Source organism: Lacerta agilis, chromosome 12, assembly GCF_009819535.1.
Source record: "Lacerta agilis isolate rLacAgi1 chromosome 12, rLacAgi1.pri, whole genome shotgun sequence".
NCBI classification, from domain to species: domain Eukaryota; kingdom Metazoa; phylum Chordata; class Lepidosauria; order Squamata; family Lacertidae; genus Lacerta; species Lacerta agilis.
This window is the reverse complement of record NC_046323.1, coordinates 55,492,402-55,507,120: the sequence shown is the minus strand read 5'-3', so window position 1 is coordinate 55,507,120 and position 14,719 is coordinate 55,492,402. Positions and strand designations below refer to the sequence as shown.

The window sequence follows — 14,719 nt, the reverse complement described above, 5'->3', positions numbered from 1 at the left end:
GGAAACAGAATGTAACTTTCTTTTCCCCACCCACCACTGCTTTGATCAGCTTCAGCCCAGCAGTGCCCCCCCCCCCACTTTTTGAATGCCCCGATGGGAATTGTAAGGTTTTCAGTGGCTGCTCATGAGTAACCAGGCTGACACAGAAACTTCTGAAACGTAAGTTTCTTTATTGTGCAGATATATACAGTGCAGCTAAGAAAAAGACATCCAGCTCATCCTTCGGCAGAGTCCGGGAATGACCCCTTCCGGTTCGTAGCCCAGCATAAAAGGCGCGGGATGCGGAACCCCCGCCTACCCCCTCTGCGTCTCTCCCCCCTGCGCAAATGGGGAGACGGAAGGGGCGCTTCCCCTCCAGCCTCTGCTTGGTGCGAGGGCTCTCTTCCCCTGTCAGAGCCCTGACTCCTATTTCCTGCTCCCACCTCCCCCTCCCCACTAGAGAGATCACTGCCTCCCGCACTGGATGAAGATGAATTGCTCAGCAGCTGAGGCGGGGGCTCGCGATACTGATAAAGCCCTGGCAACTCCTTGCCTTCCGGCGAGGGCAGTCCTCTGACAGGAATGATAGGACCTAGTGTTGTGGCATCACGCTCCAGGGACTCCATTGGGATGGGGCTGCTGTAGTCTGGATCTCATTCAGGTGAGTCCACTTCTGAAGGTGAGTTATGTGGATTCCTCCCCCACCCCTAACCTGGAGGAGAGAGGGCTCTTGTGCTCAAATCCTGCTTGCTAGTTTCCTGAAATGGACGTGCTTGGCCAGTGTGAGAACGGGGCTGGCCTGATCCAGCAGGCTCTTCTAATGTCCTGATGCTGCTGGACAGATTAGATAATAGAGGGAAAGACGGAGCAAAGGTTTTGCTTTGTGCCAGGAAGTGTCGTAAGTTCATATGCCTCCGCCATGCCCCCACCACCACCCAAAGACACCCCAGAGACCGTTTTTAAAGAACAGATTAACTTTTATTTGAAGGATGTTTCATTGGTGCAAACGGAGAAAGCAAAGCTGAGGTTTCCAGGGCTTCCTTGGAAGGTAACTACTGTTACAAGCAGTAGCAGGATAGCATTTCTGCAAGTGCAGTTGGATCAAGGGATAAGTTGATAGACTATTCGTTGCATTCTTATTTATTTAAAGAAGTTTATATCTATTTTCCCCCAGCATGGCTATTGATAAGAAAATGATCAAAAAGAATAACGCGAGTGAAAACAGCAGAATATACAGGTGAAACTCGAAAAATTAGAAAGAATTCGTGGAAAGGTTCATTTCTTTCAGTAATTCAACTTAAAAGGTGAAACTAATATATGAGATAGACTCATGACATGCAAAGCGAGGTATGTCAATCCTTTATAGGTTATTATTGTGATGATTATGGCGTGCAGCTGATGAGAACCCCAAATTAACAATCTCAACTTTGGGGTTTTCATCAGCTGGACGCCATAATCATCACAATTATAACAAGCAACGGCTTGACATATCTCGCTTTGCATGTCATGAGTTTATCTCATATATTAAACTCCAGTAGCTAATGAAAACAATTGCTTACTACATAAATGGACTTTTCCACGATACTCTAATTTTTCGAGTTTCACCTGTAGCAATAAAACCCTGTCTCAGGGTAGATCAAATATGGCAGGTTAAATACACAGCTAGGACACAAGAAGTCTTGGGGATTATGCACATTTAGACCTGCAATTTCTAGGCACAGTTCTACGCTTTCCTGGTCCATGTCCAAGCCCCCCCGCCCCCGGGAAACCTGATTTTCACTATTGAATTGGAGCAGACGGCAATTCAGGCTTTCTGTGGATGGCTGTTTGTTTCGATTCAGCAGCAAAGAGCGGGTTTTCATGGGGAAAGTAGCAGAGCAAAACAAAGGAAAATGTTCAGACGTGGACCTGGAGAGCCCAGGCCTGTGCCTAGAAACTCAGAGCAAAGGTGAATGTCATCTTGCAGATGCGTAGCAGAGAATGGGCTGGAGGCTGGAGCAGCCTTTCTGGGGGTTGCAGCCTTGCCTCTGATTCTGGCGGAAGGCAGAGGAGAGCTGCCTCAGTTCATAGCCCTTTAAGGCTTCCGAGGTTATAACCTTCACTAAGAATTGGGCTTGGAAATAAATGAGGCACCAATTCAGCAGTTGCAGCAAAGGGGTCACATATATCGCACCAGTCTGGCTGGAATGTTCTGGATCAGCTGAAGTTTCATAATCATCATCATCATCATCATCATCGAAGGCACATATAGAGAACGACTTCCAGCCACGATCTTATGCTGCGGTGGGTACAAAGGACCCTTCTGCAGTATATGAGGCCCTGTTCACATTCCTTGTGTGATGTTCTTCCCCACACAGCCAGTCACCATCGCCAATTGGGATTGATGGGAATGGAAGCGTCAAAAGGAATACCCTCTAAGAGTTTTGTTCCAGGAAAATGTAAGATGGAGGGAGGTGAGATGCTAGGTAGTCAAAAGTAAGGGTGTAGTTTGGGAGTAACTCACCTTTATTCTATTCTAATTTTGGTTAACAGGGTGCTTGGGCATGACGGAAAGCACATCACCAGGGTGTTCTCCAGCCAACCATCATCTCAATTTCCTCAGAGACCCAAATTTTCACCTCTACATATAAATTGGCATATGGAACTTGTATACAAAGTTGTGTCAATAGCCCAAGCGCAAAGCATTTTAAGTACCTACCTAAACGCCCCTGATTACCTGCCAGGTGACAGACCTGAAGCCAAGTGGGGAAATAATGCAAATTTAGCTAAAGGAGCAAACATTACTGCTGCAGTTTTCCTGGGTGCTGGGGGAGAAGCAGCCGGACAAGAGGAAATGGGAATAATCGCCAACCCCCACCCCGCATATCCCAACTCTGGTCTAATTAACAGCCCTATAACTTAAAATCACTACTGATAGCCAAAAGCAATCAGAGGATGTGTGCAACAATATTCCCTTATTTAAAACACTTAGTAACAGCTGCCAGATGCCCGGATGCAGATGGGCATCAGAAGCAAACAAACTTCCTAAATCTGGCCCTCAGGGAGGAGGACTTTTCTTGTTCAGTTGGGTCATACAGATCTTGATCCACTGGCAGAGGGCACTCCTTGTTTAGAGCCGATTCCCTCACTTCCTTCAGCAACTGGATTCTCTCCTGGTAGCCAGGCTTCAGATCCTGCTCTTCTGAAATGATGAGCAGGTCAATGTATTCTTGGGTGGAGAGCGGGTTGGGCTTCAACCCAATTTGATGCAAGCGCTGAAGGCTTTGAGATGATTTCTGGATAAGGTCTTCTAAGGCTTGCTGAGCCTCTTCGTATTCCTGGTTGAGATTTCCAAGCACCTTCTCTGGGGTCATCGCCTCTCCAGAGCCGTCTTCATACTTTCCTTTCAACTCATCATAGGACTTAATCTCTTTTGTTACTTTATATTCAAACAGGTATTTCTGACTGAAGTGCATGTTCCACACACACCGGCCAGGACAGACATTGCATTTCCCCGTATTTGCATTGATAGCTACACAACGGCGCTTGCCCTCATCTCTCCGGATCGGGCAAGGATAATGGCAGGTGTAGTGACAGTTCATGCAATTGGTTGTGAATCTTCCAGCAGCAGAGATGTCTTCCTTCCCTGGCACAGATTTCTCAACTTCAAACTCAAAGTTGATGTTGGCTGCCATGTCAGATTTGTGCTCATCCAGCGCTTGTCTTGTCTTCCTCAACTCTTCCAGCTTTCCAAGGGCAGCTCTGATTTGGGGCTGCAACCCTTCCGTGATGGCTTCTAGCTCCTTCCGTTCCCTGAGCACTTCCTTGGTCAGAGTTAAACTTTCACTGTCCAGTAAGCTTAACGTGTCAAAAAATGTCTTCATGCTTGCAGTGCCCATTTTCCAGAACTTGTCATTAGGATTTAGGTTCCCTTCATTCTCTTCAGAATTGTTGGCAAACACAGCTGAATTGTTGAATTTGAAGTGAACTGGGCTACCATTGGAATCTTTAATGCATGGCAACTCCTCCTTCTTCATGGCTTCCAAAACAGGAAGAGAAGGTCCATCTGCAAAGGTGATCAGGATCTGGATGTTGTTCCTTATATCTTTCCCAAAAATGGAGAGCACAGAGTCAAAGAGGTATTTCTGGGCACGACTTAAGGCAGCACTGGAGGCCTGAAGTACAATGCAGATGACATCTACATGATCAGTTCCTCCTGGGGTGGAGAAAAACTCCCGGATCTGCTTTGTTATCCGTTTGTACTGCTTCCTACCTCCGGTGTCTCCAAATCCTGGAGTGTCAATGAAAGTGAGAGAATAAGGGACTTCAAAACCCTTTTGGTGGTGCACTACGTAGGCGGTCACTTCTGAGGACTGACTTTCAGCATGAATGAGTTTGAATCGGAAATCATCTTCCCATTGCACACCCAGGATATGATTGATCATGGCATTGACGAGAGTGGTTTTCCCTGACCCTGTGGCCCCCATCATCACAATTACTTTGTTGGGGACCTGCATGTTCTCTTTTCCTAGCTGATACGTTTTGACAGGGGCCGATGGATCTGAGGTTGCCTCCAGGGGAAGGACATAGACTGATGGTTGCCCATCTTCCACCAGGGTGCTTTCCTTGAGGTATTTTCGAGCTAGTATATTTGCCCCTTCTTCTTCTTCTTCCATTGCTGTGGAAATCTCAGTCTCTTCACTGGGCTCACTCTCAACCCCATCAAAACATACAGCTGAGACTCTGAGTCTGTAGGTTCTGTGAGGCTTCAGCCCATCCAGCTGACAGGACTCTGTTCTTGTCCCTGTTCTTTTTTCATTCCATCTCTCCTTATCGCCCACCAGTCCCCTGTACTCCACTTTGTACTCCTTGATATCGGCGCCAATGACCTTTGGGGTCTCCCAGACAATACTGATTTTGGAAGACTCTACGGTTCTCTCTCCTGGTTTCCCAGGAGGGCTGGTAGGAAGTGTCTTTACAGATCTACTCGCATCACTAGTCTCACTAAGTCCTGGTTTGCTCCTAGCAGTGTATCGAAACTGGTATTCTGAGTCTGGCCTCAACCCTTTCACTTGGAATGTCTCTTGACTGTCATCTGTATTCACAATCTTCCAATTTTCTTCGCCTGCAATCTTGTACTCTACTTGATAGCTAGAGATTGCAGCCCTCCCATACTCAGCTGGTTGAAATGTCAGCTGCACATGGTCATGTCCAATTCGGCCAATCAGTGGAGGGAGAGGTTTTGAGGGCAGCTCAAAGTTGCTGTTTACCATCTCCCCATCTTCATAGAGGTAAATGGAAGCTCCTGGGTTGTCCTGATCTGGGACAGAAGCCACAAGGAACCGGGTCTTCCCATTGGATTCATTGACTCGGGCAAAATCAACAATGGACTTGGCAGCTTTCCGGGCATTTCTCTGTCTGTCTTTTTCCTGAAACCAAGCATTCCAGTCCTCCGGTGCATTCTGGACTCCTGTAGAATCTGCTGATCGTTTCTGAAGAAAGTGTTGTAAGCTGGTTAAAAATGGTTCCTCATCGTGTAAAGAGGTGAATGTAAATGAGACAACAAATTCATTCTGGTGATTAAGCACTACCTCTTCCAGTTTATTTTGGGAGGAGATGGTTTCTATCCCACTCAGGATATCAAGGTAAGACTTGACCATGTTTATCTCTCGTTCCTTGGTGTCCAAAAATTCATTGAGTCTTTGGCTATTGAAGGGTGATTGATTTATGGATGATAAGATGTCCACCAGAACTCTTTCCTCTTTCCCCCCTCCCCGGATCAAAGGCAAGATTCCTGCCAGATCTTGCTGGAAAGTCTGCCTGTGTTGTTTGCAGAAATCCTGGAATCTCTTGATTTTCAACTTTATTTCTGGGAAGGTGGTAGCAATGGGATTGGTAGCCAGATCATTGCATCTCATATCGATTTCGCTCAGCTGCTCCATGACGGTTTGGGCATCATAGATGAGTGTTAAGCTGATCTCGCGCACCATCTTAGCTGCTTTGGAATCCAGCTTGGTCAGTGGGTATAGCCAAACTCTGACAGGCACAGCCTTGTCCCCATTGGCACCCAGCATTTTGGGCAGAGAAGTGTAGACTTTCATAGCATCTTGAAAAGTTACTGGGTTACTCTCCAGAGAAAAATCTCCATAGAACTTGCAGTTGAACTGATTTGCATGGTTTCTTTCCTGGTCGTTCATGTGGATGGCTGCCTCGCCTTCAATAGTGACCATCTTCTTTATCATAACTTTGAGACTTCCTTGTATGTCTTGCACAGACTCGGAAGAAGAGACATTTCGGTCAAACACAAAGAAAGCCTGGGCTCCATACAAGATGGCAGTGACAACGTGGGTGGCTGTGCCATGGTCGAAAACTGCCGGGTAAGAGACATTTTGGATTCCCAAATGGCTCATGGTCAGCTGTGAATACTTGGTGGTAGCTTTGTACTGCAGAGTGACTCTGGCCTGTTGCTTGGACTGCTTGGTGTCTTGAAGGTACTTAGCTGACCCTTCCACTTTCACCAATCCCCCCAAAAAGCTGGCCTTGAGCGATGCTGAGACGTTGAGGGCAGAAGCCTTATCATCGATGGAGTCGGAAGCAATGATCTCAGATTCCGTCTTGGGCTGAGGTTTGATATCCAGGTCCTTCTGAAGGGAGTCTTGGTCCCAAAGGGTGATTCCTGGAATCAAACAGAGAAAGAACCACACAAGGTTTTAGTAATGTTCAGATAAATATCGAGCCCCTCTGTCCAAAATGTTTAAGCCTGCATAGAGAAGTAATTGAGTTAAAAGTGGCCCCATAGAGCCATCGTTGCCCAGGATGGAGCACACATTTATCTTCTCCCATTATCATCCCCAGTTGAGCAGTTTTGTGCAGCTTTGTAAAGGTTTCCAAAATGACTCCTAAGCTGTTTGACCAGAGGTGATTCAGGGTCTCACCCACACTTCCCCTTGACCTTTATTTTGATTGTATCGTGTGCCAATTAATTGCACCAGGGTCCGAGAGCTTTTCTCGTTGCTCCATTGCTGTGATTGCAAAAACCCGATCTTAGCCACTGAATCAGATCTTATTAGCTGCATGGATAATCCAAAGAGAGATTGTGATGAACTAACTGAGCTTCAGTTAGTGGCTGAGATGGGCCTTTGCAAGTCACAGCTGCCAAAGAACAAGAAAAGCTCTCGGACCCAGGGATCTGTACAAAAAATACAGGTTCAACGAAAGTATGGATGAGCCCTAGTTTCTACCTTCTCAGAAGAAGGATTTGTTTCTCTTCATAGGAGAGCATAATAATAATAATAATAATAATAATAATAATAATATAATTTATTTATACCCCACCCATCTGGCTGAGGAACCTCTCTCCTGTTCCCCACTTTGATATTCTATTTCAACCAAGAATACCCTTTTGATAAGCACCACTGCTGTCTGAGAACTTTAAAATCAGAGGTTTCCTGAACTCTGAGCAGAAAAATCCCCCAAGGCCTTGGAAACATCTAAGGCCCTTTTAGTGATGGTTCATGGGGTCACAAAGTGTCGGACACGACTAAACGACTGAACAATAACAACTCTCTTCTGTGAGCAATACATGATGAAAAAAACTATAAAAACCACACATGGAGGGCAGTGAGGAGGTGCTTTTTCTCTAGCATATGCTTCTGATGTAATTATTATTATTATTATTATTATTATTATTATTAATACCCTGCCCATCTGGTTGGGTTTCCCCAGCCACTCTGGGCAGGTCCCAAAGGATATTAAAAACACGATAAAACATCAAACATTAAAAACTTCCCTAAACAGGGCTGCCTTCAGATGACTTCTCCTTGACATCTGGTGGGAGGGCGTTCCACAGGGCAGGTGCCACTACGGAAAAGGCCCTCTCATAGAATCATAGAATCCTAGAGTTGGAAGAGACCCCAAGGGCCATCCAGTCCAACCCCCTGCCAAGCAGGAAACACCATCAAAGCATTCCTGACAGATGGCTGTCAAGCCTCCGCTTAAAGACCTCCAAAGAAGGAGACTCTACCACACTCCTTGGCAGCAAATTCCACTGTCCAACAGCTCTCACTGTCAGGAAGTTCTTCCTAATGTTTAGGTGGAATCTTCTTTCTTGTACTTTGAATCCATTGCCCCGTGTCCGCTTCTCTGGAGCAGCAGAAAACAACCTTTCTCCCTCCTCTACATGACATCCTTTTATATATTTGAACATGGCTATCATATCACCCCTCAACCTTCTCTTCTCCAGGCTAAACATACCCAGCTCCCTAAGCCGTTCCTCATAAGGCATTGTTTCCAGGCCTTTGACTAGGCCTCTGCCTGGTTCCCTGTAAGGTTTTGTTCACACCTGAGCAAAAGGTGACCACCCTGGGACGGACGTTTTTGCAGGTGAAAGGTGATTCCTGAGGTTTTCACCCACAGGTGTAGTGGGACCCATGAAGCTAGAAGAACCCTATGCTGCTCGTAGCCCCTTAGAAACCTAATGGAGGAGCATGTTGTTCTGAGAGCCCTAATGTTGCTCATCCTGCACAGAGGACATTCGAAGCACACGGCTAACCTCAAAGAATCCTGGGAACTGGTGAGGCCACCAATAAGATGCATCCCTTCCAACATTTTTCCAGTGAAAATAGGGACATACTACCATACCCTCCAATATTACTCTAATGAAAATAGAGGGTTTTGACCTTTTTGAGCCCACGACATCGCTCAGCCCAAACTAGGCGTGGTTAAGAGCTCCTTTCATTTCAGTGAGTCTAACTGTAGTTGCAGAATTTATTTCACTTATTCCCAAGTTCATTGTTCACCATAAATGGGTCACAAAGCTGTTGACAGAACTATCAACAAAACTATTCCATCAGTCCTATAACATAATATATAAAACAATAAAAACCCACACATTAAAGGAGTGTAAAAGCAGAGCTCATAATTCAATTTTAATGGAAATAAGAGGGACAGATACTGGTAATTCATCGTTTTGATGAAGAATGAACGAAGGATTGTTGGAAAATCAGAAAATTATCAAGAAAGCACAAAAGACCCTAAAATATCATTTTGAATTAAATCTGAATAGAGAAACAGAGATAGACATCGTATGCCCTGTTCCTTAGCAGACAAATAATTGAGGAAGTGAGACATATACACAGTGGTACCTTGATTCCCAAACACCAAAAACCCAGAAGAAAGTGTTCCGGTTTGTGAACTTTTCTTGGAAGCCGAACTTCCAATGCAGCTGTCGGCTATTGTTTCTGCACCAGTCAGAAGCTGCATCTTGGTTTTTGAGCAGATTAAGTTTGGCGCTTCTGTTTTTGCTATTTATTTTGCGTTTTTGTTTTCAATAAAAGCCCCCCATCCAAACAATTACTTGTCATCAGTGCAGGTAAGAATTTTTTTATTTTTATTTTTATCATCTACAATACTGTCTTATTCATTTTATAGTACAGTACATTGATTATTGCTTTCATTTTATGGACCAATGGTCTTGTTGGATAGTAAAATTCATGCTAAACTGCTGTTTGGGGGTTGTTTTTAAAAGTCTGGAACGGATTAAATCGTTTTGCATTACTTTCTATGGGAAAGCGCGCCTTGGTTTTGGAACACTTTGGTTTTGGAACAGACTTCCGCAACGGATAAAGTTTGAGAACCAAAGTACCACTGTACGATACATTTAAATCAAGCCCCATAGTCCTGGGAACTTCATTTTGTTACAGGTGCTGAAATTGTAGCTCTGTGAGGGTAGAAGACAGTTCCCAGGATCCTTTTCTGAGGGTGGGGGCGCTTTATGCACCCAAAGTCTCTCCGTATTTCATATGCCGCATGAAATACCATTCCCTGCCCCAGGCGTCCCACCCAAAGTGATCCCCCCCCACCTCTCTGCCAGCTTTACCTGGGATCAGGGAGTCTTTGCGGCAGTCGTACAGCATTCCCAGCTGGAACGGGCGGCCCAGGGCCGGGATGTCAATCGTGTTGTCTGTTCCCGCCATGGCTCAGGTCAAGCTGCTCTCCCGCTTCCACTTCCCTGCAAGAAAGAGGAGCTGTGAAGGAGCCAGGGCAGATTTGAAGCACGAGGAGGACTAGCGACACCATCAAAATAAGACGCTTACATCCAAGAAGATGCCAGATGGAGCCAGCTTGTTTTCTGCTGCTCCAGAGGGCAGGACTGAAGCAGAGGATTCAAATGACAGGAAAGGAGATTCTGGCTAAACATTATAAGGTAACTTCATGAGGGTGAGGACTGTTTGACAGTGGAACCGATTCCCTCTGAAGGTGGTGGGCTATCCTTCCCTGGAGGTCCTAAAGAGAGGTTAGACAGCCATATCCCAGGAAGGGCCCAGACTAGACTTCCCTTAATCTGGGTAAAAGGCTCAGTTTGGCACCCCCTTCTCCCCATGTTTGCACACTCATGCATACCTTTGTATTGGGTTTGATGAACCTAAAACATGGCCAGTTTTGAGAAAGGAGAAAAGAAGAGGCATGCTAACGCTTGTGGTTTGAAAAGAGCTGGAGAAAAGAGAGTCTATCTAAATAGTAAAAAAATTGTGTGTTTGTGTTTGTGTTTGTGTGTGTGTGGCTTTCATTCAGCCTTAAGTAGATCTCCTAACAGGGTCATGGGTTTGAGCCCCACATTGGGCAAAATATTCCTGCATTGCAGGGGGTTGGACTAGATGACCCTCGTGGTCTCTTCCAACAGTAGAATTCTATCATTCTCTTTTACTAAACAGCTGGGGAGCAATCTGGATCAGGGCCCTGGCGTTGGCATGATGAAGCTGGCATACGAAGCCCTTCCTGTAATGTTGAAGGGAAAGGTCACCCATCTACTTTGCATTCTGTAATTGCAATGCTTCAACAGCCAGGCATGTCTTGGGAAATGCAGGGAGTGTTGGTTCCTGTCTACTCAGTGCAGCTTACTCCCAGGTAACGGGGTCAAGACTGGGCAGCCTTACAATTGAATCCGAAGCAGTTAGACTCCAAACTAAGTCCCACTGAGTTCAATAGGATTTACTCTCTGGTATGTTCTTGATCATCATCATCATCATCAGGGCTTTTTTTCCCCAGCCAGAACTCACCTGCACTTCTCAGGTGGGCACCATTGCCATTATAAGAGAACAAGGAAGGTGTTCACCTCTTTTTTCAGGAAAAGAGCAATTATTATTGTTGTTGTTGTTGCTTTTTTCAAAAAAATGTTTAGGGGTATTCTCATTTTGACTCAAGAAAATCACCATTTTATACTTCAAATCGGGGGAAATAAATACAGTAAATGGACAAAAGTACAAAATGTTTAGGGGTACGTGTACCCCTGCATACCCCCAGAACATAGCTGTCAACCTTTCCCTTTTCTTGCGAGGAATCCTATTCGGAATAAGGGAATTTCCCTTAAAAAAAAAGGGAAAAGTTGACAGCTATGCCCCAGAAAGAAACACTGGTGATGAGGATGAGGATGTTTTACCCACCTTTTCCCTGACAGGGACTCAAGGCAGCTTACAGCTAAAATCATATTTCATTCCAATCAATTTCAATCAATCAATCAATCATTCCATTTATCTGTTGAAAGTGTTCTACATGAACCTTCCCCCTACATTTTTTCTTTACAACAATCCTGTGAGGCAGGTTCGGCTGAGAGGTTGTAATTGGCTCAAGGTGTCTCTATTTTCACCTGAGAAACAAGGGTATGAAAGGAGGGCCTGCAATCCGATCTGATCTGATCTGAGTTCCCCAGCAGGCGCAGCCCAAAGAAGGTCAGGGAGATACTTGTTCCTCAGGCATTTGGGGCTTTAAAGGTCACAGCCAACACCTTGAATGGAGCTGGAAGAAAAGTGGGGATCACCCATCGTAATTTGGGAGACCTGCAGGCGGAATTGGAGGGCAAGAGCCCTCTCTCCTCCTGGTGGCCACCACAGCCTCTTGTGGCAGGGAGTTCCATAGTTCTCACTGTGCGCTGCCCTCAAAAAAGTGCCCAAGAGACCAAGATTCTGCCCGGCTGGCTTCTCAGCAAGACAGGAGTTCCTCCACACATACATTGCAGGAAAATGCTGCAGCAGCTAGGGCTGGGGGGGGGGGGGATATCAATATATTGTCCAAAATGGGTTTGAAGTCCATATGGTGATATCGGTTTCATAATTTCTGACCTGGCAATCATGACGTGTGTGTGTGTAATGCAAAAATCACAATGTGGGGGGAAACCGTCAAGCCAGCCAATGCTTTTACATAAGTAGCTCCATCCTTATTTCAGACATTGTGATATATTGGTATATGGTGATATTTAGCTGGAACCAGATATCTCTCAGCCCTAGCTGCAGCTGCAGCTGCAGTCTTTTTTATAATTTTTTAAATGAGCGTTTGAAAAAAAATATATACATATAAAACAAAATGATTTCCAACATTGCAATACAGAGTTCTTTCGAACCCTTAGACCTCCTTCCCTCCCTCCATGGGTTCCATCTTTAAGATTAAATTTACTGCATCTTTTACCCTTATCTATCTATCATATAACAATAATTACAAAAAAATTCCACATTACAAGTGTCTTTACATCCCTGCCAAAGATTTTAACTGTTTACAGTGGTCTTTTAAATAAATTACAAATTTACTCCAGTCTTTGGAAAATACTTGATCTTCCTGGTTTAAAATGCTCCCCCATCGCTCCCCCAAGGAGCAGAGGGGAAATGCCAGAGAGCGGCAGTGGGGTTGGGAAGGCACCCTAGACCAAGGCGGACTCTGGGTCCATCTTCGCCCTCCCCAAAGCCTGGCAAAGATGTGCACATTTGCTCCAAGTGGGGCCCAAATCAGGATTGATTTGTTGACTTAAAAAAAAAATGAAAAAAATTGGCTGGTCAGAGCAACAGCTATTTATTTCCTTAGATATGTGTTCTGTAGTTGACTTCCTTTGTAATGTTTCATTTTGAAATCCTTAAGATAATATTTTAGTTTTCTGTTAATTATGTTGCTTTGACTGTATACTACTGGTATATTTGACCTTCTTCAGATTGTTTTATTGATGTTTTATTGGTGTTTTAATATTCTGTAAACCGCTTTGAGATTTTTCTTAAAAATATAAAGCGGTATAGAAATGAAATAAATAATTTACCTGCCACCTTTTTCCCTCCAAGGAGCTCAAGGATGTCTGCATGCTTCTCCTGTCTCCCCTTTATCCTCACAACAACCCTGGGGGGAAAGTTAGGCTGAGAGATGGTGACTGACTCCAAGGTCACCCCGTGAGCTTCGTGGCTCAGTGGGGATTTGAACCCTGGTCTCCCGGGTCCTAGTCCAACACTCTAACCATTACCCCACACTGTTGGTGTCCTCTTTCAGTCCCAAATTGAATGGATAATCACACAAGAGGAACTGCTGCAGACGGTGAGCTTTTCTAAGCAATACTTTCCCTCCGCCTTCCAGGTACTTACCAAGGCTGTGGAAATCAGAGGAATCTCCTGTTAGCCTCAAGATTTTTCTGCCTCCTCTTGAGGAAACCTGCAAAGGATGTGCGTCTTCTCTTCGGCCCAAGTCTGTTTCAAGGCACACAGACCACTTCTCCTTTTATCTGGTTGATAATGAAAGTTTACGTGTAGGCAAAAAAAAGTTGAGAGATTGTGGGAACTAGTTGCAGTGGTCAGCATTCTGGCCCCCCCAAGCCCCTAGCGGTGTGATCTGCCGCCCAAGGCTGGGCCCCTGCACTGGGGAGTACATGCATTCATGGGGTGCTGTTTCCATGCGGCATCTGTGCGCTTTGGGTTCCATTGACCCAAAGGAAAGGATGCAGGCTCCCTTCTTCCACCGAAGGCACGTTTGTAGTAGTATTTGTATGTTAAAAACATCTCTTGTTCTGTGCAGGAGTGCTCTTACACGAAACAGCTTTTATCTGGTCCTACGGGAGGCAGTGATGGCAGCAAACCTACATGCCTTTAAAAGAGGATTGGACAAGCTGGGGGGGTTATTATGTTCTTTTCTATGTTCTTATGAGACTTGGGGGGTCCCGTCCAACTCAGGAGGAAGAGGCTGATTTCCACGAAGTGCTGCTGACCTGGAGGAACCTCTCAACTTCCTTCCTCAGTCGAGCAGATTTTGCCGAGGTATTTATTTTCATTATTGTACGAGGTTTTTGAAAGGACTTCTGGCCTCTGCAACAGTGTTATTCTGAAACCAGTTCCAAAAGGGGCGATGATGGTTGCAGACGTTCAGAGGGTCCTCCATGACGTTCCAGTCACTAGTTGGGTGCAGGACATAAGTAGCACAGTGTATTGTGGTCAAAAAAGAGAATTAGCCGACTCTTTCCTTTCTAACAGGGAGTGAGGGCCTGAAAGAGAGAGTTGTGCTTCGTGGAAATTGCTATGGGAACAATTTTTCATGGTTAGGTTGACCTTCCCTAGTCTGGTGCTACTGAATAGCAGACTGCAGTGTTAATATTAATGGTACAAGACTAAAACACACCAACATTTAAGCGTCCAGAAATGCTCGCCTGACAAGCATATTTTAAGCAGGAGCCCAAACGGGAACAGTGAAGGTCAAGAGGCAGAGAGGAATTTCAGGGAAGAAGTGATCCTATCCTGACAGCAACGCCAACTCGCTCTGAGAGCAGGGTTCGTCTGGAGTCTCTGGGGATTTCATGGTAATCAGAAGATCCTTGGGAGAGACAAAGAGGGCTTGAGGACTTCATAACTTAGGACACAGTAACAGTAAATGCAGCACTTTTTCTCTAGAAAAAAGGTGCCAGAACTGCCCCATCACTGCCCCCACGCCCTGCGAGCCCTTCCATGGCAGGCTGTTGCTGCGCTCA

At 45.4% G+C, this 14,719-nt stretch overlaps 2 protein-coding genes across 2 annotated transcripts in view; both read right to left on the bottom strand.

Annotated features, from left to right (window-relative positions):
* Positions 1-14,719, bottom strand: part of LOC117056185 (zinc finger protein 208-like) — a 231,917-nt gene that overhangs the window by 193,023 nt on the left and 24,175 nt on the right. The window lies entirely within an intron of this gene.
* On the bottom strand, positions 2,847-13,493 carry LOC117056184. The gene is made up of 3 exons (XM_033166367.1): positions 13,350-13,493; positions 9,836-9,967; positions 2,847-6,634 (listed from the first exon to the last, which is right to left on the bottom strand). Exons 2-3 carry the CDS (start codon positions 9,930-9,932, stop codon positions 2,985-2,987), a joined length of 3,747 nt encoding a protein of 1,248 aa, XP_033022258.1. The 5' UTR covers positions 9,933-9,967; positions 13,350-13,493; the 3' UTR covers positions 2,847-2,984.